Source organism: Nesoenas mayeri (genome assembly GCF_963082525.1).
Source record: "Nesoenas mayeri genome assembly, chromosome: 1".
Lineage (NCBI taxonomy): Eukaryota > Metazoa > Chordata > Aves > Columbiformes > Columbidae > Nesoenas > Nesoenas mayeri.
In genome coordinates this window covers 190880515-190901308 of record NC_137541.1, presented here as the reverse complement: position 1 = coordinate 190901308, position 20794 = coordinate 190880515, and the positions used below count along the sequence as shown (strand labels likewise).

General features: G+C 40.3%; 1 protein-coding gene across 1 annotated transcript in view; it reads left to right on the top strand.

Moving 5' to 3' along the window:
* Positions 1-20794, top strand: part of MTUS2 (microtubule associated scaffold protein 2) — a gene marked incomplete at both ends in the record, with an annotated part of 188305 nt that overhangs the window by 13361 nt on the left and 154150 nt on the right. Inside the window, one exon of the mRNA XM_080363539.1 lies at positions 4317-4523. Coding sequence (XP_080219665.1) covers positions 4317-4523 — 207 coding nt within the window. The remainder of the gene's footprint in view (positions 1-4316; positions 4524-20794) is intronic.

Genomic DNA, 20794 nt, shown 5'->3' with positions numbered 1-20794 from the left:
CCCCAGGCACATCTGGTTTGTGTCAATCAGTCACTACCTCAAAATGTTTTTGTGTTTCTAGATGGGAACAGCTTGAAGCGTCATAGAAAATCGCTTGTGTGCCGTGCAGACAACAATACTTAATTCTATAATTAGCTTCAGGCAGTGAGACAGCTGGAAAGATTTTTTGCCAATTTTTTAAGCTTATTTTGGCAGATTTTTATGAAAATGAAATCTGCTCATTAAAATAACTTTTGTTTTGAACTCCCAGACTTCGTTTGCAGGAGTGCTTCTATACTTCTAAGAAACAGAAATAAAGAACGAACGTACATCATAAAACTTGATGATATTTAAAACAGAAAATACATACAACAGGTTGTTGTATCATGTATTTTAATGAGAAAGAACATGCAAAATAACTTAACTTTAAGGATTTGAATGCATCCCTAATGAGGATAATATCCTGCCCCCAGGTCCTTGTGGTGGAGAAGAGCTGGATTACAAAGAAAAGAAGTGAAAAATAATTTAAGGTTGATGTTAAGTTCAAGATACAAAATATGGTTAATTCAGGAGGAGTTTGAATTGAAGTCACAAAGTGGAACATAGAAGGAAGTGTGAGAAAATCCACTGAATCTTCTGCCCGGTTCTGGGAGAAGGGTTTTGAAGCAAAGGTAGAGATGGCTGGGCAATTTTGTTACCAAAAGTGTTCTGGTTTTAAGGAAATTGTTCTTCAGTGACACCCATGGTGCTCGGTGTGCTGTGGGCTACAGATGCTTGGTTGCATGGTGGTGCAGAAAACAGACAGCTGGAGACTCAGTGTGGGCATCTCTGCAGTTAAGCTGGGGACATGAGTCCCAGGGGAACCTCACTTTCCTAAGGCAAGCACATTTCTTATGTTTTTTAAACAAAACCATTTCTAACCACTTTCCCTTCTGCTTCAGTGGAATTTCCCCTATTCTGCTGCAGGAAATCTGGGATATTTGTAGCTTTTTGCTGTTAAATGAAAAGATTTCTCCCTCTACCTCAATTTTCAAAGATTCTTAGGAAAAAGGAATCTCGACTCTCAGCTCGTATACTGCCGGCCTGCTGGTACATTTATTTGAAATCTGTAAACCCGCAAGAGATAATCCCATACTTTCTCCCTGCTGCCACCCACCTGGGCAGGTTCCTTGCTCTTGAGGCCACTTATCATAGGTGCTCACCTCTCCTTCAAATCTGGAGGGTACTTAGGCCTGGTTCTATCCCTGATGGGAATATTTGCACACTGTGACTGAGTTGTGTGCCTTTTGTCACATGCCGTTGCCCTTGTGTAATTAGTCCTTTAGGTGAAGCTAATGTTTGACCATACACAGCCACTAACAAGCATGTGACTGTGCAGCCAGATGGGTAAGAGAAGATGGTCTGGCCCATCAAAAATATTGCTGAAGCCATAGAATCATAGAATCATTTGGGTTGGAAGAGACCCTCAAGATCATCGAGTCCAACCATTAACCTAGCACTGCCACTAAACCCTGTCCCTAAGAACCTCATCTACACACCTTTTAAACACTTCCAGGGATGGCGATTCAACCACTTCCCTAGGCAGCCTGTTCCAGTCCTTGACAACTCTTTCTATGAAGAAATTTTTCCTAATACCCAATCCAAAGCTCCCCTGGCACAACTTGAGGCCATTTCCTCTTGTCCTATCTATTGTTACTAGGGAGAAGAGACCAACACCCTCCATGCTACAACCTCCTTTCAGGTAGTTGTAGACGGCTATAAGGTCTCTCTTCAGCCTCCTTTTCTCCAGACTAAACAGCCCCAGTTCCCTCAACCGCTCCTCATCAGACTTGTGCTCCAGACCCTTTTACCAGCTTCATTGCCTTTCTCTGAACTCACTCCAGCACCTCAATGTCTTTCTTGTAGTGAGAGGTATCAGCATTGGTGGGGGAATGTTGAGTCTGGTTGAGGAAGAGGGAGCACAGGATCATCCTTCTGTGGTAAAACTGCAGCCTCACACCAGTATAAGGCAATCATTTGTCCTCTCATATATAGAAATGCCATCTGAAAGATAATTAGCATGCCACTTTTAGCGCTTGGGACTCTTAAACCCTTTTACTGGACACTTTTTTCCCATTCCTACATGAAAATCAGTTAACATGATTCACACTAATTGTAAGTTGTGTTGATAGCATTGAGGGAAATACTGAGATCAGGTTCTGCAGTACTTTGCTGTGGATGTGAATAGGTATGATGTGAATGTCCCTGGCAGTGGGGAGGGAAGACATCTGGCTTGCTGGTGCTTTGCAGATGACCGTAAACCAGCTGTAACAGACCACTATCAAAGCAATACTGCACAAGCCTAGCAGTAAACTGGTAGTAAACATCACTACTTAAGTCTTCTCTGTGCTAATGTGCCCTTCACCTGCACCTGGAGCCCACAGCTACCTCTGAGCCCATCCTCACATAGTTCAAGTGAAGCCAGAGTCAGGAACAGAGTCCAAAATCGTCCCTGTTGGTACCAAAAAAAAAAAAAAAAAAAAAAAGTTAATGAGGTTTTAACAGCTTTTTATTACAAGCTGTAGGTATTTGTCATTTTCGTTTGGATTACTCTCCACAGTATGTCCTCCTCTGGGCTGGTAAAGGTGCTGCAGTCAGGCAGTCAGATATCCATCTCTTTGTGTCATAGTAAAAGCTCAACTTGTGAAAAGTGGGTACAAAAATACATTTTTAAGAGTTTATAGTATATAAACTGTTGAGCAAGGAGCATTTTTGATGTCTTTTATAGGATAACAAAACTCTATAGCTTGGTGTAACACATATTTCTATTTCAAAAGAAAAGCCTTGGTTTTGTTAAACAAAGCTTAGTATTATTATTGTGATGAGGTACACAAATATCTTTCAAAATCCCCATAGCATTTTTCTGCTCAAAGGAGTTAGTCTTGTTTTCTGTAAAGTCTTCTCAAAGTGTAATGCTTCATTAAAATTAATAAGGCTGTGACCTACATAGTTTACAGAAGAATTAAACGCTATAATAATATGAAGACTGTATTCTTACTGTGCAGTTAATTTCGATTTTTCCTTTATATTATGAACGTTCACTTCTTCCTTTGAAGTATGTGTCAAGCTGAAGCACAAATAGAGTTCACTGAAAAAATAATGGAAAAAGGGTGACTTTGTGGCCTTTTCTGGCAGACTGTGTTGATAGTTTTAATGCTGCCTTGTCTCCTAACCCACCAGTACTGATGTTTTATTAAATACTTTAGCATTAGCTTTTGGAGAACTTTGCTAGTTTTTTGGGTTTGTGGTTTTTGTTGTTTGGGGTTTTGTTGTTGTTGTTGTTGTTGTGGTTGGTTGCTTGTTTTATTTTTTGCCTTTCTTTTAGTATATACTTTTGCTGCTCAGGATTCTACCAGGAACAGGAATCTGTCAAACCTACAAAGAAAAGCTCTGTCCTAATTTTATGTATAGTTGAGTTCCAGATCCACTTGGTATCCAGACCTTCCAATCAAAAGCAAACTCTAATCTTTGGTCCTTGAAGATGATTTGGGGCATTTATGGACCAATGTTCTGGATTTGCCTAGAAAAGTTCACCAGAGCAAAAGCAGCAGAATATAGGTCAGGACAGATGACCAGTTAGTAGTTACAACAGGCAGAGGTGGTACCTGAGCTACTGTTGTTGTCTAACTTCATCTGCTGTAAGCTCACTATGGGCAGTTTTCTGAGACTCAGTTGGTGCCAATTCACACAGGCTGATGGTTTACGTTGAGAAGTCCATCAGTGGAAATGGCTGCTGGTTTGTTTAAAAAAGTACAACTTTACAGGTCGTGTCCTTGTTTCAAGGCTTGGTGCAAGAAAACGACATTTTCCTTTAGCAAAATTTGAAAGAAGGGCTTCAAATAAGCATTTTCTTTGATGGAATATAAAGAAGTCCTGTGTCCTTGAAGAGTCTTGTTCATGTTCTACAACAGTTTCCAAAATTGGAGGCTATGTTTAGCATGTTTGTCTCTGTGTATGAGTTTCTTTTAATTGGCACATAACAAAGGTAAAATTAGAGACTGATACAACATAAAAGAAGATAACAAAAAAGACTTAGTAGACTTGAACTACATCACTTTGCTGGAAGTTTGAGTTATGCCTCATGGGTCCTTGCTGCGTTTCACATTTTAAAAATTATTGTGGTCTCTGGTTGCTCCACAGAACTTTCCAGTGGAGCAAAGAATGAGACATCACTGCAGTTTCAGCAGCTGTTAAAACTTATATTCAGTCTTTATACTGTCTATGTGGCTGATGGTAATGGTCAGTATATTCCAGTACAGTTTATTTTATAAAAAATTCTTTCTTTTTCCTCCTTTCAGTTGATCTTAAGAAAGGCTCATGTCCAAGTGCTGCAAAGTCAAATCTCCCCAAGCCCTGCCAGTCTGGACTGCGTCCTCCAGGTTATTCACGGTTGCCAGCAGCTAAGCTGGCCTCATTTGGTTTTGTCAGGAGCTCAAGCGTATCCTCTGTCTCCAGCAACCAGTCAAACGACAGTGCTCAAAGTGATCAAAGCAGGACAACCAACCGTAAGTCCAAATGCGGTCTTGCTTCTGGGGGGATGTTAAATAGATGTATTCTAGGACTGTCCCGACTGGAGTCAGCATCTAATTTAGGAAATTTAGGACTCATGTAATCTCTGCAGCTCTCACTAATCCCTACTGTGCCACTGGCTGTAGGTTTGGTATCTTGATTTCCCAGTGTAATAATTAAAAATATTATTAATAATAGATGAGTAGGTGCTGAATGTACATTGCATATAAAAGGGGATGATTTCCCTGCTGCAGAGAAAATCACATTAAGAGTGAACCTGAGGCATTTTTGTATTTTTTTTTTTTTTACTTAGAATATGCCTTTTTACAAGATGAAGTCAGTAAATAATCACAGTAAACTGTTTGGTAAGTACATTGCAGCCATGTAGAACAGTTTAGAACAAAGATTATCTAAAATGAGCAATACAGTCTTTCTCATCTGCTTTTCTTCTGCCTCTTAATATGCAAATGCAATAAACTTAGTTTAGAAAATTAACCAAATAATGCCAGTGATATGAAAGGGATCAGAACTAATATCGTAGCTATTGTCTCATCTACCAGACTTGGAAGGATCTCATGGCTGAAATGTCATTTCAAATCCGATTTCTGTAACAACGGTTAATTTTATTAAGTACAAAATAATACCCACTGGATTGTGCAGTCCTTGGGAAGTGTGCACGTGCCCTGGGCTCAGAGCAGAAAGGGAGATTGAGGGATTTTCATGCCCGTTTTTCTTTGAAGACTGGATTGATCCTGAACTGTGTCCATATCAAAGCCAGTGATATCAGCCTGGGAGAAATGTGAGGGGACATGCCAGGTGATCTGAAGTGCCAGAGGAGACAAGATGCTGCAGGCTCCAAAATCTTTCAGTGTTCGTATTAATTTGAAATGAATTAAATAAAATGAAAATGTTTAAAACACCCTAGGGATTTTCTTGTTCCCCTTCTAAAAGGCGTAATTGAAATGCCAAAGACTAACGTGTCCAGGAACTTCTAACTTTTCCAATGCCCTCAAACATGCATTTCTGTCCTGTTTTACTGTTGGACTGATTGCTCATTTCTGTTTATTTTTGAATAAACTTTACTTTGATGGTAGGCAACTTCTTTTGCTGTGTGCTTTTACCCTACATTTATGCCCTTGGAAAGCTTTTCCTTTCATATGATGTTGTAGTCTTTTGGTCTCTGGTTACGTAAAGCCTTTGTTAGTGACAGAATTACCTGATTTCTGATTAGATCTAAGCTACATCTCTGCAGGAAATATTGTTGTCTAGCAATTTCAGGTGTGAATCTAAAAAAAAAAATAACGTCAGTAGGTACAGCACTACCCTTGAACACGGTAGATGCATACAAATGGGAATTCTCTAAAAGGCAAATACTCCAGACTGTAGAATCTGAGTCAATTGATTTCCATTCAGAAACAGTGGAGGAAGCATTACTGATCTTAGACCCAGAAAGTTACAACTGACTATTCATCTTAAAAGAAGCTGATTTCATTTGTATATTCTGGTGTATTTTTGTATTATATTTGTGCATTAAGCCCATAAAAACTGAAACCATATTCCAATCATCAGAAGGACGTGAAAGTATTTGGTGAATACATTCTGTTCCAGCCCACTTAGGTGAAAATGCTAATTCTCTTTAATGTTAAGATTAGGATTTTGTGACCAGCTTGTGCATGTTGCGAGAATGTTTCCAGATGAATATGAAAATTACCTGAGGGAGGTGCTCTTCTTGTACAAATTTTTGCAGAGACAAGCTCAGCTTGTCACCTGATGAAAATTAGGATATATAATTTTTGCTTTTGCCAGCAAGTTAGATAGCTCATCTAAGCAGTAGTCTAGTTTCCCTTCATCTCCACAGTAGAGCAAGAGAATGTGCACCTCTCAATAGTCATCTGTCTGACGTGGTTCCTCCCACATGCATGGCTCTCCAGCCCAGAAGTCTTTTACTTGTCCTTATTCCAAATAGATAAAACTTCCTCCTGGACCGGGGTGAGAGAGGGAGAAAGGTGTGTTGCCAAGGGGATGAGCTCACATGCTGTGTTTAGGGTGTCAGCCCTTGAGTAAGTCATCATATGAGAAGACACATAACATCACCCACTTTATTTGGATTTAAGGCCATTCATCAATCCTATTAGGACAGGTAGGGAGGGAAAAAAATAGTTTCCTTACTGTTGAGTTATTACCTTTCATAGAAATATTAATAGTGTGAAACTGTATCATCTTTTCCTATTTAAATTCTATGTGCCAGCAAGAGTTAAAGTAGTTGCCTGACACCCAGGGAGAACAAATTAGTTGTCTTCCATTCTACCACAACCTATTTAACACAGATCAGCAGAGCATTTCAACATGCACGGAAAGTAACCCAGGAGTAGATGTAGGCTCAGGAATCTTAGCATGACGTATTATTTCTTCCCTTCACTGTCTGCTGGAAGAGGTTTTTTTACATTAAATAAATAGCTGATTCTGTAGTTACTACCTGAGACCATGTCTTTGACCAAATCAGGCTTCCTAGAGGGCAGGGTAAAATTTTACTGTTAATTTCTTAGCTCAGTAGGGTAGAAAATGCAAAATGATCTAGCTTTAGAAATCTTCAAAGATATAAGATAACACAATCTCCTATTAAAGTAGCATGTCTACATGTCACTGAGACAGAAGTTATTGAAAACATCTCACAAGCGTGCATATATTATAAATAGAGGAGCTGCCACTTTTGTAATTGGAGGGAATCACCTCAGGATCTTATATCTGCTATTAAAAAGAAAAACCACAATGTGCTCTAAGTTGGTAAGAAGCAGGTGGCTATGGCTGGATGACAGTAGAATGTAGATTTATTTTAGAGGCAGAGTGTTTTAGGGGAAATGGTGATTCTGGTAGAGGTCCTAGTGTGATGCTGTTTTGCTTTTTTCTCCCCTGCCTGATGTCTCATAGTGCTAGCTCTTCCCAAACCTGTCATGGTTGCATTTGGTTTCAGAAATACCAACGAGTGTCTCGTTTTGGCATACTAATACTGATTAATTGCTGTCTAGAGAATAAAACCTCACTTGTTTAGAGTAAGGAGACATGATGTTTGTGTTGTGGGGAAGTTTGTTAATAAAGCTGCGATGCAGCAGCTTTGTTCTTCACCAGATTTCTCCCCTTCCCTTGACCTCTCTGGAAGCAGTAAGCCTGGATGTGCATGGAGCCTGTGCTGCACTCCTTGGCTGACTTTCTGGCAATAGCTCATGTGTTCTGATTGACTCAATTAAATGGATTTGCAGCGGTGGGACTGTGCTCTTTTCCCTTGGTAGGGACAGGGCAGGCTGTACAACACTCGCCTGCTTGTCTTCTGGTCTTTCCTGGAATACTGTCCCTGGGGTGTGAGTATAAGCCAGGCTGCACTTCACCGATAACATGCCAACTTCGACAGCTGAGCCATCAGCTGCTAATCAGGATCAGTCATAACAGGGCTCTGCTCCTATGAGGTCATGCCCAATTGCTGTCTGGGGCTGGAGGGACCTGGCAGCCAAACCACCCAGTATCTCACCAGCTGCTAGGGCAGGGATCTGACTTGCAAGCCTGGGTCACTGGCCCATTTTGACCACCTGAAGTCCACTCTCTGGTGCTTACTTGTGCTTTGCACACAGGGAAGCCAGAGGCCATGAAGCTCATTTGAGATGATGGTGGCATGTTAGGCAGCTTTTCTCCTTGCTGAAGAAGATACCTCGCTTCTTGCCTTGCTGAGGGATGCCATAGCAGAAACTAAATACTACTCCATTCAAAGCTGGATCCTAGGATCAGGGGAGATCACCACAGCTCACTATAGGCTGTCCTGCCTGATTCAAAATAAAATGGTTCGAGTGGTTCAGGGTGAGCTCTTTGTTCCAAATGGCAAACAAGGGAAGTTGTGTTCGATCAAAACAACTCAGAGAAGCAGAGGCAGTGAGAACTCCCCATACCAATGGAGGGGGTCCGTCCTTTGGTTAATGTTCCACTCTGCTGAGTGTGGAGTGCGCAGCTCTCCCTGCCACTTTCACACCTCTCATCCCGTGGCTTTTCACATGTTAAGCTCTGTACTGAGCTGCAGCAAGGCACAGGTGAGGTCTTCTGCTGGAGCTAAGCCACATGGCCTGATGCCACAATATGTGGGACAGCTGGGAAATCCTGAGCTGAGGCTCAGCTCCAGGTCCTGCTATCAGGTCCCCCCCAAGATTTGGTCGGTGCTACAGACAGATTTTCCAGTAGCATTTGTGTTCATGATTACCTGAAAAGTTCATGTTTACCCTCATATCTTGCCTACTACATTTGAGGTTTAAAAATCCATGATCTTCTAAACCAATTTTATTTATTTAAGCGGGGTTTTTTTGTATATAAAAAACCTTATCAAGTTTGTTTACACTCCAAATTGACTAGAATTGATACATTTAGATACTTCAATTTGTCTACAAGGGTCGTGAGTGTTCTCTGCTAAATATGAGAAAAAGTGAATGACTAGCAGTGTCATGTTAAGTTTAAAACCAGTATGATTTGGAGTGGAATGAAACAATTGTGTCACCCTAAAGAAAAAACCTAAATAGATAATTTATAACAAAATAGATAACTTTTCTCTTGGAATTTTAAATACACTATATTGAAGCTTCTCCTGTGTCTGCCTCAATAAAATTTGCCTAAGAGGTTTTGAATCTGAGTGCAACAATTTCACATCATACCCACAGTTGTGAGATGTGGCTCCCAATATTATCTTGGGATTCTCCAGTACAGTAACATGCTGCCCAGGCTGTAGTGTCTGTTTGACTAGTTTAAGGGTCTTAGAGTTCTCCCACTTGCTTTTATTTGCATTTCTAGTGATGGGCTGAATATGCTGTTCCTGTAATTAGCTTTATGTACTTCATCAGAATAGACTCTAACATGCTATAAGTACCACATTGGAAAGAGTTCATTAAGCACCATGAAACAGTTTGATGTGTGGGGGAATGGAAGAAAGACAGATTGTTTAGAATGAGTTGAGGGATGATAGCTGAGTTCCAGAAGTGGAAGAATGTAGGTATAATATCAGGAAACACTTTGTAGTCATAAGGTCTACTAGTCTGTTAAATAATCTTCCAACTCAAGAGATGAAATCTCAGTTGTTTAAGATTCTTAAAATAGAATAACAGCATGATGTTAGAGGCAATTCTTCTCCAGTGAGGTGCTAGACTAGGAGACATAATGCTATTCAATATCTACCCACAGCTCTGAGTGCTGAAGCGATTTCTTTTCAGACTGAGCAAGAAAATGGTGATGAATATTTCGAAACTTGCATTAGTATCTCACGACAGCTATTGTTTTGTTTAACATTATAGAAATATGAAACTGCTTGTTTTGTGTAAACTTTCACAATCTCTTCTTCAATGTATAGATTTCCTGCTGGTTTTTGACCTGACGTTACTTGGCCTTTCTAAATGTTGAATTTCTATTCTAATAAGCAAAGATGTCAAAGTGTCGGATTCAGGTGGGTGGAGAGAAGAGGAAATTAAAGTGAGCACAGAAGCTTTGAATAGATGGCTAATTGCCTCCAAAAACGGTAGAATATTCAAAACTGTCACGTGGTGGACAGATATGCTGATTATTCTAAATGCATAAGTAAATACTAAGATTTTCCTATATGAAAATACATCCCAATCATGTTTCTATGACGGATTTTCTGTTCATTTTTCTACATGACAAATTCATTTTTTTCCTTTTTATCTTATTCTGATATCAATATTTAGATGAAAGAGTCACTTTATGCCATCACGTCACTCTGAATAGGACTAAAATAGAACTGTGTGAAATTAGAATTTTCAGCTTGGTGGGGCAAAGCATCTGGAAAAGTGCAGTATGTCAGCCAGGAAGAACAAGGACTGCAAAGACATTTTAGCTGCCTTCCAGGCTCTCGGCAGTTACTTTTCGTCCTCTAGTTGTTACAGCTGAAAAACAAACAAACAAACAGCCTTCAAAGAATGACTTGGAGGTGTAGGCACAGTGGTTTCACTCTGTTTGCAGAGATTGAAACAACAGCGGTGAATTATAAATTGTCCATCAATTTCAGTGGGTTTTAGATACAGTGTTTGTGAAAGTATTTTAAATGTGACAATATTTTAATAGCTTAGATAATGCTTTTACTGTCTACACGGTTACCTCTTCCCCTGCCCATTAGAGCATACCGAAGAGGGAAGCAGTTTCGCCACAGGAGGGTCTGCATCACTCCCTGCTGTGAATAAGTAAAGACAGGAAGACCAAGCTGCTTTGGAAATGCAGAACTACTTTTCTATGAAGATAGTGACCTGAAATATTTGGAGGGGTGGCAAATTTACTGAGCTGAAGTTTGTCAAAACTGAAAAAAATCTGTGAAAATCTCAACTCTGCAAACCCCGCTTTTTATGAGCAAAGAACAGTTGGAAGAATTTTACCAAGCTCTTGTGCCAGCTCAGCTTCAACAGAGTACTTAATCATCATGTTTGTTATTGTTGTAAAATGCCACATAAGATCTGTGGTTTTAGATATAAGAAGGCCTTTCTGCAAGGTTCTGTGTCGGTGTGCTATAGTTGTCCTGGCCCAGACCTGGCAGCTCCAGTTCCAGTTTTTGGCACTTATTTCTGTCTGGCTTTTTGAAAGTGACTTAAATTATTCACCACACTTTCTCGTCTGTAAAATGAGGTGGGAAAGTACAAATGTTTGCACAGATATTGGGTTATTGGGCCACACTGAAGAAATAGATAGTGACAAATCCTCTTTCCTGGCCCATTTCCAGATAGGGTTATTTGACTGATTATGAGCACCTAATTTAGTCACTGTGACTTTTAGTGTTTAATCTGCAGAGGGAAAAAGCAGTCCAAACCACTCACACACCAGGCTGCCAAATACTAGTTTTACTGAAGAAGGTAGTGCATTGCCCTACAATTAGGCTGTTCCCATCACAGGCACCCAAACTGTTAATATCTCTCTCTTGATGCTGTAGGAGATGTTGTCTCAATGATCAGTCTCTTGAATGTATCTACTGTGGCAACCTGCTTAGGTACTCCTGTACTGGGCTGTTTCATCAGCCCCTTCTTTATTTTGAAGATGTCCTGTGGCTGTTTTTCTTCTGCCTTTTTCCAGAGGAGATCATGACCCCTTTTTTTTGTTGCAGTAAAATGGGCGTCATTAATTTCTGAGAGGGATGCAAAGAAATCAGCGAAACCATTTCTAAAATAACGATATTTTTTCAGTCATTAAATCACATTTTCTAAAGCATCTAGTCTTCCCAGAGCCTGAAGCAAATCCCCTTGGATAGGGATGTGAGGGGAACAGGAGGCTGGTCCCCTCTGCAGCCAGGGCTAGAGGGAGCTGCCAGTGGAGTGCGACTTTGACAGTCTGGGGAAAAGCCTCGGTCACTCTGGAGTCTGAAAGAAGGACAAGGACAGCACATGTGTTTCTGGGGATGCATGGTGCTCAGAACAGTAGCACTTAAAATGTCCTTTGGAAAATACGAAGGCAAGCAGCAACTGGAACATATCTGTCACATCCAAATTAAAACCCCTCTGAAGAACAGAAAACTCACTATAAATTGTCTCCGTTTCATACTCTAATCTTCCTATTCTATCTGACAAGGGGAGAAATACTCGTTTAGAAGTGAACCCTTTGGGCATTCATTGTAATGGATTAATCTCTTAATTTAGCCCAAAGAAAAATTAAGAAATAAAGCTTTGAAGAAGTGAGAACTCTTCCATTTCTCTTTTTCTTTTTTTCTTTTTTTTTTTTCTTTGCCAAAAATGAGCATTAATTTAAAGATACAAGAAGTTCAATATGGTAGTTATGAGCCAATTCTGAGTCACAGTGAGACAAAGAAAAATCCATGTTATGATTTTGAATTATGGAAATTTTTAAAGGGTTTTTGTAAATATATTTTCCCTTGTGTAATTTCTTCCTAGGGTTAATGAGGCTGTTAGCTTGTTTTCCTAAAAATGAGGCAAATAACCTAAGGTTCAGTGTTTCTTTGATCTCATTCAGGAGGGACTAGATTTAGAAAAGTGAGTCTGAGATTATCTCATTAGAATCATATTATTACTAGCTGTTGTCAGAGGTGAAATATTATTAATTTCTTATGCACACAGTTCAATCCACTATGTGCCTTACTAGCAATAAACAGGATCAAAGTTATAAGTACTGTAAATATTACTGGTAAATCACATTTAGACCAAAATGTTTTAGAAAACAGAGCTGGCCTCTTTACACTACCTGAAAAATCAATTAGCAAAATGAAATGTGGATAATGAACACAAATAAATGCCTGTGTACTTGTCTCTTTTGGGGAGGGAGAGTGGCTGATTAGTTTAGGAGAACCATGGTGGATTAGTGCAGGTATGTATTCACAGTGGAGCAAAGGAAGACAAACTTCAAAGAAGATTCTAATCTTTGATCCTATTATGAATCCTGCAGAAGACTTGTGAATTCTAATTTAGTAGCGAGAGAAGTGTTACAGCCAAAAGACCATGGCCCTATTTATAGAGGAAGAACTTTTCCCCTGTAGAGGTTGGGCTGGAGTCTCACCCATGACATGTTTTCCGTCACACTAATCTAGTCCCAAACAGGTTAAAATTGAGGTCATTTATTTAAGTCTTCCAGGTGCTCTTGAGAATATCTGCAATAAAAAGAAGAAAGAGCATCTTTTGCAGCTTTCAGTGTGTGAGTTGTGATCCAAGAACTTAAAACCTGCAGCTCAAACAGCCTTTCCTTCTGACTTGCTGCTTGACAGTCTCTAGAGGCCTTGGTGAGATTACATGGGGCTGTAAACAGCTCAAAATGTTGTGATTCTTTGTCTTGTGACAGGTGCGAGACCACAGGCTTTCAATTTGGGATTTCCAAAGTTAATTTAAATGCTAAAAGAAAGCTAACTGAGGTCTGAAATAAGTAAAACCAACACTGGCAGGAAAAAAAACAAAAAGACAAACTGAGACCCTTCAACCAAGAACACTAAGCTGAATGGAATGTAAACAATTGCACAATATTTTCCTGCCAGGTGGGAGTTATCACAGACTTGTAGGCTATGGACACACTAGACATCAGCAATACCACCATCAGCAGTCAGCAAAGTTCACACCCTTGGACATGAGCCTGAGACGTGGTAGCATGCCTCCCATGTGGCAGCTTAAGGGTACACCTGTGGTTTTGGTGTGGTTAGGGGAGAAAGCTGCTGCTGTTCTGCTTGAACTGTGATTTGCAAACAAGCCCCAGCTCTCCGTTCCTTGTGGCATGGAGTCAAATAAGCTGGGCTACATGGTGCAAGTCTTTAATTTATGCTGTTGCTAACTTCATGGACTGCTGGTATGGTTTATCACACTTCAAGTTACCATCTTTATGCCCACAGAAATCTACATAGTCAGAAATACTTATGTACAAATACGAGCATTTAGGATGAGAGAATAAAGTGCTCTGATTTACAGATGTGGACAGGACCTTACTGGAACAGCCAGCAGAGTTCCCATACAAACCTTAATGTCTGATTGTGTGTCGGTGAGGTCCACCTCAGAATGGGTCACAACTCTTGCTGTATGCAGATTCACAAAATGGTCATACAGCTACTGTGTTATTTTAGCACACACTGTTTGAATTGGGCTATTAGGTGCTGCATCATGTGGGTCTCTACGTAAAAAGACCTTGCTGTCCAGAACACAATGGAGATGATGCCTACACTGGATGGCTGGTGGACTGATATCAGCAGCAACACCAACTCTGCACAGTGGACCTTGATGACACAAAATGAGCCTAGACCAGTTAGTTCTTCCATATCATGAACCTTCCTCCAGCTGACCATAATATTGATCTTCTCTTTTTGTTTTCTTTTTCAAAACAACCTTCTCAAAAAAGACAAATTCCATGATACTCCTTAATTGAGCACAAAGAAAGAAAATAGCTTCAAACTGGCAAAGAAGAATTGGGAGTCACCCTTTTACTTCACCACTAAAAATAGAGAAGGAATACAGTAAATGAAGGAATTAGTTATTTCCTACCACTGCTTTGCATCTCAAAAATAGTGTATATTTCAGGTGCCATGATAGCATAATATTTATATTTAGTCAGTGGTTAACTTCCTTTCTATCACACACTACTGTTATACTGCCTTCCTGCTAGCCATTTTTGGAAATGTATGTACAACCTCCAGAGAAAACTAAGCAAAACTGAGTAGAAGAATGATATGTTCTGAATAAAATGGCATGCCTTGATCAAAACGTCTTATGAACAAGCCTGGGAAACCCTTGTATGCTCTTCTCCTTCTGCTAAACTGTATGGATTAGGGTGGGCCAGAGCTTAGTCCATACCCTGAAGTGTGTGGCAAGACTTTCTTGGATTAGATGAAAGACTTAAAAATGCATCACTTTTATCCTGTATTTTTCTCCTTAAAATACATACATATATATACATATATATATATACACACACACACATATATAAAATTTATTTGGCACTTCTATAAAATCTTCTGCTCAATTCTTACTACACAGCATGAGATGATCTAGGAATTAATATTACTTTTGTAATCAGAGGAAAGGGGATTTTCCAATGAACATTATTACGATAATTCTATGTAAACAGAAAGCCTATTTTTAGATGCTTGGATATATCCTGCGATAAAACGTTCCTCCTCTGACATGTTCTAATGTTGACTAAATGTATTATGTACTGCATCTAGGTATCTAAGGAATTTTAATTGTCTCAGAGGTACACAATAGCCTTTTAGAATTAGGATATTTATCACTTGTCACAGCTTGTAAATTTAGATACAGAACAGGCCTGTACACTGTCAAGCTGTGTGGGAAAGTAAGAATAAGAGGTAGCGTCATGGTCTCTGTATGCTTTCCAAGCATGTTAATAGCTAGTGGGTTCTAAAAATGTCTAATATATAGCTTTAAAAAGCTTAAACCTGAAAGATGCATGAAAATGTAAAAGAAAACAGCTGATGCTAAGAAACTCTCTCTTAAGCGCGTAACTCAGTCCTACTCCTTTGGCAAAGTGATAGTTGCTCTAAGAAACGTACTGAATTATGCATGGCTTACCAATGATCCTGCATGGGAGAGACGCTGGAGCTCCGCTGTGATGGTGGGAAGCTTTGGGGAATGTGTGCACTCCTCAACTGTCATCTACCTATTGTGTGAATCAAAAGTATCTGCAGATAAAACAGTCAGACTAATTGAACCAAGCCCCTGAGAAGCATGCTAAGTGATACAAGCTTGCTATCAGTCACAGTCGGAAGATTAAACTACGGACTGTCAGGCTGAACAATTTGCAGCTAGGATTAATTTGGTATTCCCCACTTCAGGGCATGCCAGCTGTTGCGTTAAAAAACCCTATAAAAACTAGTCTACAACATCTAAGATTGTCACAATTTAAAACAGACCAGCTTTGTCATGGAGCCCACAGTTTTGTAGCCATGTTATTATTATTTTATTTTATTTTATTTTATTTTATTTTGTTTTGTTTTATTTTGTTTTATTTTCTTTATTTTGTTTTATTTTGTTTTTTAATTGGTTTGGATAGATGGCAAACCTTTCCCTAACTGGTGTCTCACCAGCTGCCGTAAGCTGGTTACTGTCCTTAGCCAGGGGCTGTGGGAATTGCTCCTCCACCACCATCTGGGCAGAGATGAAGCAGAGCAGCAAGGTCCTGCCCAGCCCTGGTGAGGGTGAGAAGAAATGTCACAGGTCCTTGGTCTGTGGGAGAGCAATTTCCCTTAACAGCTAGGTGTGACAGAAGCCATGCAGTTATAAGGGGTAAATGCCTCTTGTTTGCATTTACACACTTCTGATTTGGGCAATAGAGATTTAATTACTATTGATGGAAGTGCTGGTTTCCCAACTACTGTTATTGTCATCCATGTGAGGAATATTTCTGTTTCAGAAGAATGATTAGACACTAGCTTCACTACTTAATGCTTCTCATATCCTCATACCTGTCTGCACAGAGCCTTTCCTTGAGCCATGTTTTCCCTGTGATCATCAGCAGTGACCCCCTGGTCTCTGCAGACACCCATTTGACTTCTCCCCTTCCCTTATAGCCATGTATTTGGATTAATCATCCTGCTAAAATATGCTATGATCCCTATTTGAACAGTTTTTAAAACACGGTCATTCAATCGGTGTTTTGTTCCAAAATGTCTGTGCACTATCTCTTTTGCTGGTTTATCTCATGCCTTTAGACAAGGGACTTCTTGTCTTACTGGTGCTGTCTGTCACCTGCATGGCACGATGCATGCTCCCAGTGATTCATGTGATTTGGAAGACTGGCATTAAATAAGAATTGTGTTAACAGTTGCTTCCACTACAGCAGGCACAAAGCTTCCCCCTGCTCATTCGCAGTTTGTAATTAGCTGGTAAAATGTATATGTAATTAGCTTTGATAATGCTTCCAGGAAACTACTGCATGCTTGTTGAAACTTCAACTCATTGTAGAGGTATTTTAGAGGGAAGTTTTTGGCGGAAGTAAGCTCCACTGGAATTTTGGAACGTTTCCCACCAGGTAGGTTGTAAAGATGTCAGGGCTTTCTCCATACACAGCCTTCTGAACTTCTTGCAGCTTCCATCTCCATCGCAAGGTCCTCCCACTGCTTGAAATAGTGCCCTGGTTCACCTAGGGGCTCTGATGGGTGCTCTGGCTACTCACATTGGCAGCTGGAGCTGAACAACATGGTTGCAGTGAATTATTCGGTGTCTCAATCAAATTAGCTCCGCGGTCTCTGAGGGTTCATAAATTCTGCCCATGGCTAACGAGCCGCTGATGCCACCGACACACTTTGTCTATCTGTGGCTGTGGTCCAGGAGCTATGCTCGCTGGCTGCTGCTGGTTGCTGACATTTAATCTTGTGCAGCCGCAGCGCTCTGAAGTTGGGGGTCCCACTGCAAGCAGGAGAGCAGCTGTGAAGCAAACACTCTCAACTTTCTGCATCCTTGTCCTTGGCTCAGTATTGCACCTGCTAATAGCAATACAAATGTGCCTCAACAGTTAAAGGTGAGGTCTAGAAGCACAGTGCAGTAAAATGAACCACTGAAAGCTCGGCTGGTACAGCGCTCAGTGTGTTTTATGTCCCAGGATCTGTACTGTATATCCCTGCCTATCAAGTGATATGTAATTTACAGCATTTTGGTTATGCTTGGAATAAATTTATTTAAATCTGACTTCTCTTTAGCATTAGCTTGCAGACCTGAAGGTAAATAATCCACAGTTGACATTGGACTTCTGTTGCTCAGCAATCTAAATTCTGCTGATTTCAAATTATTCAAGCCTGGCAACATTTTAGTAAACATATGGTAACAAATCACCTTATATAAATTACTATTCATCTGGTAAGGGTTGGAGGTCTCTAAGTTTTATACTTTCCATCTCTCTTTGCAGTACTGTGCTGGAGATGAAGCAATTTTTCTGGTAGTGATTCAAAGGAAATGGATAAAAGGGTATAAAAAGTTTCAGAGCAACCTGCAGGTGCTGAGAGATGGGAAGGGATGGCTTAGCTGGGGCTGGCCCTGGCATCCACTCCACATCAGGAGTCCTGAGCTGTTCGTGAGCCATGGTGGTTCACAGCACAGGCTTTCAAGGCAAACTCTCCAAGAACTCCGAGTGGTGCAGAGGAATTAAACAGTAAAAATACAGGAAGTAATTAAGGGCTTACGGATCACTTGCATTCATATTAACATGAATTATTTCTTTAATTGGCTTCATGGGGACTACTCAGTGCTATATAGGTTAGAAGGAGGGGTCTCCAGCAGACCTTGCTGCAGCACCAGCTGGGAATCCAGATCATTCAAGTGACTTGGGAACAAGGTGTTTCCACTGTGATTGTAAGTGGGAACTCCAGCAACAACAGATAATAAACCACCCACATTTGCAAGTATCTCACTTTTATTAAAACCAACCAACCAACCAACCAACCAACCACAATAGTAGCCACTTGAAAGGTATTTTTTTTTTACAGCTGCATAAAGAACTCAGTTATCTGAAATATGGAGAGCTTCTCCACATGGTGCTGTTAGTGCCAGCTCCACTGATTCTTTAGAAATTGCCATGCACTTTGCTACTGGCTGAAGCGATGGAGTGTGATGACAGACCTCATCCTCGCTGTGTTGCATGGTATGTCTAGACACAGAAACCTTTCTTTTCAGTAGACAGTCAATTTTTTTGCTCTAAGTGTAGGTTAATGTATTGATACTTCTAAAGAAGTTTCTATTGAAAGGTGTTGGTGAATATTGTGTACATCAACTGGTTTTCTTTCAGAAAACTTGAGTGATAGGCAAGTGTTGCTATCATTACCTTGTGGAAAGATGAAGTGAGGAACATGTGTATGTGCCACATTTCTCACAGAGCCGTCTCAGATCATATTGGAAGAAGGTTTATGTGGAATATTTGGAGACCAGTGTGCCTCCAGCCCTCTGAATCTGTTCTATTGCAGGGTGGCTGGTCTGACAGACCCAGAGATGAGCTTCCTGGGGTCACAACAGGGAAAATGACTGCCAGTTGTGGGAACAATGTGCTGAAAGAAATGGTTTCCCTAAGCCATGTAATGGAGGGAGCATGATAGTGCTTCAGGACCATGTTTGAAGTGTTTTGACACAGAAGTCACATTTAGACACTTATTCTCATCTCCAGTGGAACAGAGCTCTGCTTCCTCGGGGAAAGTTTTAGAAACATTTGTGCCTTTATGTGACGCAACCACGTTCCCTTCAGACATCCTGAGCTGAGGGAGAACTTTCATGGAAACTCCTCATCAGTGAAGTACATATAGTCCTTCATCTCTGTAAAGTTAGCTTTCTAATTTAACATATCAAAGTATTCAAATTTATGAAGCAGTTTCTTGGAGCTCAGTTAATCCCATGGGTAATGTTTCTACAAAACCAGTAGCCGAACTGCCTCCCTGTTAGCACTGGGTAGGGAAAAGAGAGAACTGTGTCGTGCGAACTGCAAGGAAATTAGAACAAGCTAATCTAAGAACAACAAAGAGGAAAGTTAAACATTAAAGATGCTTTAATATAGACCACAAAATGTTGAACTAGAAACATGGTCCTAACCTGTATTATAGTCTGGTGCACAAATAAAAGTCTATATAGGCAGAATGCAGCAAGAAATGACCGTATTTGATAAAAAATACATTTCCAATTAAGAAATTATAATGAGTATATGTAGGACATTTCACAAAGCTTTCTCAGGGAGATGAGACACATAGGATCATTGAAAACAGGACAGCACGGTGAGTTGTCCTTGTCGTGAAGCATGATCAGCTATACTTGCATGATTTGGGGCAGATTTTTCTCTACTGTTGTTTATAGTGTGTTTAAAAGATGAAGCTTGCCTAGGAAGCTTATTCCTTTTTCACTTTTTGAAAATAATTCATGATGTCTAACCTATATTTTTTCTCACAGGAGTTTATACTTGTTTCTCTTGTTGTGTCTGCAAAGGATACAGAGAATTATTTCTGCCCAATACACAGGCAGAGAATTGTTTCTGCGCAATACATATTTGAAGACTGTTGTCACATTGCATCCCATTTGCCTTCTGTAGAAATGAATCAATCCAAGTGCTTCAGCTTTTTCCCAGGCTGTACTTTCAAAGACCTCTGTTAATTTTCTGTTCCTCATCTTTGGACTTCTGCTTGGTCTGAGTATGGTTCCCAGACCTGGACCAGTTATAGAGAGCTAATATAAACCCCACTTTGTAAAACTTTTCATAATGTAAGTCAATCACTACAAGACCAGGGAAATTAAACCTTTCAGAGTTGACATGACTTGCCCAAGGCTACGCATCAGGGCAACAGCAGAGCCAGGAAGGGAACCCAAGACACAGCTCCCCAGACAGTCCCTGTGTTCCTGTGAAGAATGGTCTCCCTTGGCAAACACACTATGTGCAAGACTTTCATTAATGAATTGTACCACGTAGCATCCTTAAAAAGTCTGGACTGCCCCCAGGAAATGACCCTTTTCCTTGCAAAGGGTGAAATGTAGTAATGCCTTTGATTTTTATGTGCTGGCTGCTCTTGGTATGGCTTTAACCTGTCTGAACTCCTGAAGGCTCTGGTCTCTTGCAGCTTGGGTGCATGTCGCTTGTAAATCCATTTTATCCTCTTCCCTGTCACCTTCAAAACTTACCATAAATGGAAGTCAGCATACAAGTTCTCTTTAAGCTATGTTCACAGTAAATTTGTTTGCGCCTTTTAGTTATGTATTAGTGAAGAAAACCAGAGTGTGTTAAAAAAAAATAACTGGCATATTCTGTTTGCTCCAACCAAGATCACTTAGCAACCCAGTAAAGT